The sequence below is a fragment of the Desmodus rotundus genome, chromosome 1 (assembly GCF_022682495.2).
Source record: "Desmodus rotundus isolate HL8 chromosome 1, HLdesRot8A.1, whole genome shotgun sequence".
NCBI lineage: Eukaryota > Metazoa > Chordata > Mammalia > Chiroptera > Phyllostomidae > Desmodus > Desmodus rotundus.
In genome coordinates, this window is record NC_071387.1 from 95953545 (window position 1) to 95961879 (window position 8335).

Here is an 8335-nt window from a genome sequence, read left to right on the forward strand (position 1 = left end):
GTCTGGGGCTGCCTCTGCCCTCCCAGAACCCACTCTCTTCTTTGCTCTTTGCCCTTTGCCAGGAGAGAAAAACAGTTCTCATCTCCAGAGGCTACCTCTCTAGGGGGAAACTGGAGCCACACTCCACCTTTAGGGAGGTATCCTTCCCTGAGCCCCTTCTCCCACCATGGAGTCCAGTGAGGGGCCTGGGAAGGGGGCAGCTCAGGAAAACAATGAACTCATCGCAGCTGTGAAAGCCCCGGACAGCTCACACACCTGCCGTGCGCAGGCTGTGAGCACGCAGCACAGACTGACCTAGCAGAGATGCCGGCCGAGATGGACGCTCCTTTGGTGATACCCTGAACTGAAGGGGCCATTTTTATAGTACACAGCTCAGAGTTCCCACCCGGGGACTTTCCTGTTCTCTAATACACACCTTCACCTCTGAATCCTCCTGTCCTTCCTCCAGGGAAAACATGAACAGCTCAGCTAGGCAGGGTTCTCCACTCCAGGGAACTTGGATCTCTGAGCCCTAGCTCCTCAGACCTGAAGAGGGAGAACTGAACCCCCAAATAACCAGGGGTGCTTCCAGGTGTCAGGGCAGGGAAATTGGGACCCATGGATGAGGTGGGAACTGGAAGGCAAAACCCGTGGGATCCAGGAGGGAAATGGAGCCTGATAGAAGCAGAAGGGAGAAGGGTACCAGGAGTCACAAACTCCAATGCCTCCAGGACCCAAGCAGATGAAGTAAATGGGGGAAGCTGGAATAAGACAAAGGGGAGTGAAAGGTGAAATCTACCAGGCTGAGTGCCAAGCTCACCCTTGAGACCAGGAATAGGTCAGCTGTAAGTCACCCCCAGAGGAAAAGAAACTGGATTCTGCGCAGGCACAGAGGAGATGGCGCTGCCAAAGCCTCGAAGTTAGGAGTGGCTCGGATTGTTCATAAAGATTTGAAGCTTGGATCAGGAGAGGTGAGTTGGCTATGAGTTGGGCTGGGTCCAGACCACAAAATGGTGGGTCAGAGGACTTGGACTCTGTCCCGAGAGCCATCAGCTTGAAGCTGGAAAGTGAGATAAGCATATTTGCAGTTAGATTGCATCCACCGTAGGAAGATATATTTGAGGGACTAGAGTGGCTACAGGGAGACGAGGAGGAGGAGGCGAAGCGGCCACTCAGAGGGCTTGACTGTGGGTCGTGGCAGTGGGGTTGGAGAGGGAATACAGCCAGAGAAAACAGCGTCTGCACCGGCTCAGAAGGCACATAGAGCCCAATGGGTTCGGGGCAGCGGGAAGAGTTGGGTACGACTGTGGGGTGGGGAGACAGCGGTGGATTGCAAAGAGGAGCCTCACCCTCACCTGGTATTGCCCTATGTATTTGGCCACACTTCCTCCTGATCTGGCCGGCCTGGGACTAGGTTTGGGTGTTTCCTTAGGCTGCCACCCACCCAGAACAAAGCCCATGCCCATAATGGCAAATGTGTCCACCAAACCAGGTGCTGCTGTTAGCACGGAGGGCGTCACCAGCCCTGGCTGCTGAGTGGGAAGGGGACACACTTTGACGGAGTGTCCTTGCTCGGCACATGTAGGTCTCTCTCCCTCAGTTAATGCTCCTGGGGGTGGGTGTCAGCGTCTCCATTTTACTCATTAGGAAATGGAAGCTTCATGAAGTTAAGAGGCCTGCTTAGGATCAGACATCAAATGATGGGACAGGGTTTGAACACCTACTATGTGCCAGGCAATATTCTAGACACCAGATATACATCAATGAGTAAACAGACAAAATCTCTGCCCTCGTGCATTTTATATTCTAGTGTGGGGGAGGGGTGGAGGAGGGTGGGAAAAACAGACAATGAAAAAAAATACCTGGGACCACCAAGCATCAAATCCCCTCATGGCCACCAGAGGGCAATGTAATTCCACCACCTTCCATTTTCTGATTATTCTCTCTGCAGGTTCCAGTGATAACAGACAAGGAGGCTATAAATATTAAGTGTAGCATCAGCTCCAGAATGAAAGATGAGGAGGGGGTGCCTTCTTCACGTACTTTCCCAGCTTAGTCTTCTTATCAGATGCTCATCCAATTGCCCAGGGTATCTTGGTGGCTTTTCAAGGCCCCATGCGCTCCAGAGACCAGCAAGACTCAGTGTTCACTCACCGACCTTCCACCCTTCTCTCTTTACCAACCCCCTCACTCCCCTTCTATCTACTGTCCTGGCCACCTCCTACCCACCCGCTCAGCTTCCATCTATTCTAATTCTCACCTGCCCACCCCATCCACCCACCCTCCTTCCATCTACCCATCCCTCCAGCCACACCGCCACCCACCCGCCCACCAACGGGGCACTCAGTCTAGAGGGTCTGGAAAGGCAAGAGGTCGCACCAGACCACCAGTCAGTGAACTCAGTGGGCGTGAGGCTTAGAGTGCCAAGGCCGTTGGAAGCTGAAAGCATTTAAAAATGGCAAGACAGTTTTAGCCAACTAAACTGCATCTGAAAGCAATTCAACTTTGGATCTTTGGGACATCCCACTGTGGTATTATGCGGTGTAGACACATGTATTAATTTATCAACAGCTCTTCCAGACTATATGGTAGGTAAAATTCCGTAAATGGCTGGCACCTCCGTACTTTGTTCCAGACACTTCCTGAGTAATACATCATTTTGGCAGTTACTCGGGAACATTTAAGACCAGCTCTCTGAGGCCCTAAGTATCTCAAGACCAAACTATAAAGTCCTGAAGAAAAAAAAGCTGACTGCGAGGCTGTGAATAACCCCTCAGTCAGCCGCTGTGCACTGTGCACGTGAGATTTACCCCAGGTGGCGGCTTTCTTTATTTCAGGCACGAAGTGCTCTGTAGGGCAGTAGAATCTCGCACAGCACACCCAGAAGATGATCAGGGGCAAAGAGATGCTTTACATATCTCTAGTTGGGTGGGTCCCTGGGTAACCTCTTTTGTCCTTTTGAGCTAAAAATTTCAGAAACCTTAGCACCAGCCAAGAGCTATCCACAAGTCCCTTGCTTCCTGATATTTGGCTGCTTTTTAACCACAGGAAAGCATCTTTGTTGTTTCATTTGCTTTGTATGTATAACATTAATTCAAGCCTAAACTCTGCCTTGAGATTTAAGTATCTCATTACATTCAAACACATTAGATTTTCTAATGGCTTAATTTTCCTAGAGACCCCTCTGTGTAGCCTTCTGACCTGCCTACGTCTGGAGTGGTTATTCCCATTGGCTATTCCCAGGCCTGCTGCACAGCTGTCTCCTTGAGAATCCCCTTCACCATCTGCTGGGACCCCCTCACGTCCTTGTTGAGTCAGATCCCGTGTCTGCTGGATTCCATGTCTCCCTCTTTCTTGCTTTATCCCTTGCTTCAGTGGGGGCAAGGGATAAAGCAAGGGTACCCTTGATAAGTAAAGGCACATTTCTGAGACTGCTAGGTCTCAAAATGTTTTTATTTTACTTTCACGCTTTATAGATTGGATAGAGAATTCAAGACGGGAAGTCATTTGTTCTCAGTACTTTGCACGCACCGCTGTCTCTCTGGCTCTCACAGCCCTGAGAAACCCAGTTCCATTCTGGGCGTGACTCTCAGGAAGCATTTCGTCTCTCTGGAAGCAGGCGCGGGTCTTCCCTGACCCCAGAGATCTAGAGTTCGTGGTCTGGATCTCTTTCATTCACTGTGTTGGGCCCCGTCAGTCTGGAAAGTCATTTCCGAAGTGTTTTTTCTCTTTTATTGTAGAAATGTGTATTAAAATAACTATCACCAGGTGAAGGAATGAAAGATCGCCAGCACCCCAGGGCCCGGCCCCACCCCGGGCTGGCCCCTGCTCTGGAGGTGCAGTGACCATTGCGACAGGTGGTCGGCATCTTCTGAACTTTCGTTACAGTTTTGCTTGCGTGTAGAAGGCTCTAAGCAACCCAGTGCAGGTCTGCCTGTCGGGGCTTTGTAAACATGGACCACACGTAACAGCACACTTACCACCTCCGCCATTTCTAAGTAGTTCAGGACTGTTAAGTACGTTCACACGCTGTGCTTCCGTCCCCAGAGCTCCTTTCATCTTCCCACCCGAAACCCTGAACCCATCACACACCAGCTCTCCCCCCTCGTGCCCCGGCCCTGGCGCCCACCATTCTACTCTGTCTCTGTGAGTTTGACTATTGTAGGTGCCTCATGGAAGTGGAATCATAATGGATTTTTCTTTTCGTGACTAACTTATTTCACTTCGCATAATGCCCTCAGCGTCTATCCATATTGTAGCACGTGAAAGGATTTTATTTCTTTTTATGGCTGAATATACTCCACCGTGTGCATGTATACGCATTTTATTTACTCACCTATTGATGGACACCTGCATTGTTCCCCCTCTTGGCTATTGTGAATAGTGCTTCTATGAACACGGATGTACTTTGAGACCCTGCTTTCAATTCTTTGGGGCATATACCTAGCAGTGGGATTGCTAAATCATATGGTAATTCTATTTTTAATTTTTCAAATAACTTCCATACTGTTTTCCACAGTGGCTGCGCCATTTTACTTCCCACCAACAGTGCACAAAAGTTCCGATTTCTCTACATCCTCACCAACACTTGTTCTTTTCTTTTTTCTTTTCTTTTTTTTTTTTTGCTGGGTGCAGTGAACTTTATTGACGGTGCATGACAAGGCAGGGCTCCCTAAGCCCCTCCCCTCTTCAGGGGGTCTAGGATGGAAACTGGAGGTTAGGAGATTCTCAGTGTGTTGGGAGATCAGTTTGGGGTAAGGACTCCCCAGCAGCTGAGGGTCTCTCTTCCTGTCACTAGGGCTGGTGGTCCATGGGGCTCCTACTCCTTGGAGGCCACGTGGACCACAAGGTCCATCACCCTGTTGCTGTAGCCAAATTCATTGTCATACCAGGAAATGAGCTGGACAAAGTGGTCATTGAGGGCAATGCCAGCTCCAGCATTGAAGGTGGAAGAGTGGGTGTCACTGTTAAAGTCACAGGAGACAACCTGGTCCTCGGTATAGACCAGGATGCCCTTGAGGGGGCCCTCTGATGCCTGCTTCACTACCTTCTTGATGTCATCATGTTTAGCAGCTTTCTCCAGGCGGCAGGTCAGATCCACAACCGACACGTTGGGGGTGGGGACATGGAAGGCCATGCCAGTGAGCTTCCCGTTCAGCTCAGGGATGACCTTGCCCACAGCCTTGGCAGCAGGGATGATGTTCTGGGCAGCCCCTCGGCCATCATGCCACAGCTTGCCACAGGGCCCATCCATGGTCTTCTGGGTGGCAGTGATGGCGTGAACTGTGGTCATAAGTCCCTCCACGATGCCAAAGTTGTCATGGATGACCTTGGCCAGGGGGGCCAAGCAGTTGGTGGTGCAGGAGGCATTGCTGACAATCTTCATGGAGTTGTCATACTTGTCATGGTTCACACCCATCACAAACATGGGGGCATCCGCAGAAGGGGCAGAGATGATGACCCTCTTGGCTCCTCCCTTCAAGTGAGCCCCAGCCTTCTCCATGGTGGTGAAGACACCAGTGGACTCCACAACATGTTCAGCACCAGCATCATCCCATTTGATGTTGGTGGGATCTCACTCCTGGAAGATGGAGATGGACTTCCCATTGATGACAAGCTTCCTGTTCTCAGCCTTGACCGTGCCTTTGAACTTGCTGTGAGTAGAATCATACTGGAACATGTAGACCATGTAGTTGAGGTCAATGAAAGGGTCGTTGATGGCGACGACGTCCACTTTGCCAGAGTAAAAGGCAGCCCTGGTGACCAGGCGCCCAATACGGCCAAATCCCTTCACTCCGATCCTCACCATCGTGTCTCAGGGTTGAGGCTGGCGCTGCACAGGAAGACGTGGCTGTCTGTTGAACAGGAGAAGTAGAGAGCCACCACTTGTTCTTTACATTTTGTTTTAGTAGATATCTCAATGGATGTGAAGTCATATCTTGTGGTTTTGATTTGCTTTTCTCTGATGATTAGTGATGTTGAGCTATTTCTGGCTACTTTTAGAAGTTTCGCTCTGTGACTGGTTTTGAGCAAGCTGATTATGATGTGCCTTGGTATGCTTTCTGGTGTGTGAGATTTGTTGAGCTTCTTGGATATGTAGGTTTATAGTTTTCATCAAATTTGGAAATTGTTCAGCCATTAGTTCTTTTTAAATTTAATTTTATTTAGTTTTATTATTTTCCATCACCACCTACCCCCCCCATACCCTTTCCCATCTCCTCCCTGCCCCCCACGCAATCACCACACTGTTGTCCATGTCCATGAATTCTTTCTCTTTCTTTTCTTTTTTGCTCAATCCCTCCACCCAGCAATAAATTCTTAAAACTATTTTTTTCTGTGTCTCTCCTTCAACTCCCGCTACTCACACATTAAGCTGCAGGAGGTTGTTCCACAGCTCACTAATGTGCTTTTAATTTTTAAAAGCAGTTTTTCTCTATGAGTTTCATTTTATTTTTTTATTTATTTTTAGAAAAGGGGAAGGGAGGGAGAAGGGGAGAGAAACATCAATGTGTGAGAGAAACTTCAATCGGTTGTCTCTTGCTCGCCCTCACCTGGGGGCCTGATCCACAACCCAGGCATGTGCCCTGACTGGGAATCAAACTGGGGACCTTTTGATTCACAGGCCAGTGGTCAATCCATTAAGCCATACCAGCCAGGGTTATGTGTTTCATTTTAGATAATTTCTATTGCTATGTCATCAATTCACTAATCTTTTCTTCTGCAATGTCTGATCTGTTATTACCAGTGTATGTTTCATCTCCAATATTATAATTTTAGTTTCTAGAAGTTTGACATGTATTTTTTATATCTCCACTTCTCTACCTAACTTTTTAAACATAGGGGATATAGTTAGAATAGCTATTTTAATGTTCTCTACTCATTCTAACATTTGTGCAGTTCTGGGGTGGTTTCTGTTGATTGATTATTCTCCTCAGTACGGCTCGGGTTTTGCTGCCTCTTTGCGTGCATCGTAATCTTTGCTTGCTTGCCTGACATTATGAATTTTATCTTGTTGAACACCAGATATTTTTGTAATCTGTACGATTTGTCAGACAGGTTCAGAGCAGTGTTTAGTCTCAGGGTTAATTAATAATTTGCCATTGCTAAGCCAAGGTCTCCCCGAGTACCCTGCCCGGGGCCCTGTGACATTTTCCACTGTGGCTGGTGGGAAAAGACCCTGGCCTTGTGTGAACCCTGGACACACTGCTCCCTCTAATTCTTCAGCTGGCTCTTCCCCTGCCTTGGGTGGTTTCCTCACACATGTGTGCTGAGTAGTTCTCTGCCGAGTACTCAAGGGGGCTTCTCTACAGATGGTGGGGTGCTCTCCAGGGAACTCACTGTTCTCTGTGTTCTGTTCTCCCTCCTCCAGCTGCTGTGGCGCCCCTGGACCCTCAGCTGTGTTCCCTCAACTCTAGAAGTTCTCTGGGCCCCACTTTACTCCCCTTGACTCTGCCTGCAGTTTAGAAATTCTCCAAGCAGTAAGCTAGGCCACCATAAAAGGACACGCCTTGATTGTTTTCCTTTCTCTTGGGGATTTTACTGCTTTTGTTACCTCACTGCTGGGTGTCAAGTATTTTGAAAACTGTTATTTCACGTTATATTTGTCTGGTCTTGTTGTGGCAGTGGCGGTTGTTTCAGGCCGAGGGTGAACCCGGCCCCTGTTACTCCACTGTGGGAGAGGCAGGTCTCCGGATATCGGTATTTGTGAGAGCTCTGGGGGGCGGGGGGGTGGGGGGGTGGGGGTGGGGAGCGCGGTTTCCAGCGTAGCCAGGCGAGGGCTGCTTCACAGATTTCTCTGCTTGAAATGTTTTTCTTAATCAAATACAATCTTTATTTCTTCCTCCCCCATGTTTTCTCTGAAGCTTCTGTCAGATGAGTATTGAATGGAATGATCCTTCCCCGTGTAACTTTCCTTTCATATTCCCTATTTTTTTTTTTTGTCATTTTGCTCTACATCCTGAGGGCCATTTAAAACTTCCCCCATTCCTTCCTTTGCTTAACTTTCTAACTGAGGAAATTTGTAATTTCCAGAACTTTTTCTTTTTCTCCAAATGCAATGTCTCCCTAGAAGCCCCCCCTAGTTTTGAGGATGCATTGTCTTATTTATTTGTTTCTACCAGGGCTGGTTGTTTTGTTTCTCCATCCTATTCTCCTTGGTGTCACTGAAAATTGGCAAGAGGAGGCCCCATGATTCCCCTTGGCAGCTGAGGAGGCTTGGTGCCCCAGCAGTCTTATCCCTGGAATAGGCTGCAGTCTCCATGGGCAGGTGTGTTAATTCACTAGAACACTTCACTTAGATCAGAGGTTCCCGTTTCCCTCTCCACCTGGGTGACCTTAGTGATGTCTGGAGACAGTT

At 48.7% G+C, this 8335-nt stretch overlaps 1 protein-coding gene across 1 annotated transcript; it reads right to left on the reverse strand.

Moving 5' to 3' along the window:
* Positions 1-4783: 4783 nt before the first annotated feature.
* On the reverse strand, positions 4784-5793 carry LOC112304834 (glyceraldehyde-3-phosphate dehydrogenase-like). Its single transcript, XM_024560510.4, is given in 1 exon segment — positions 4784-5793. A coding segment is annotated over 1 exon segment (990 nt). The 5' UTR covers positions 5789-5793; the 3' UTR covers positions 4784-4798.
* Between the last annotated feature and the right edge of the window lie 2542 nt (positions 5794-8335).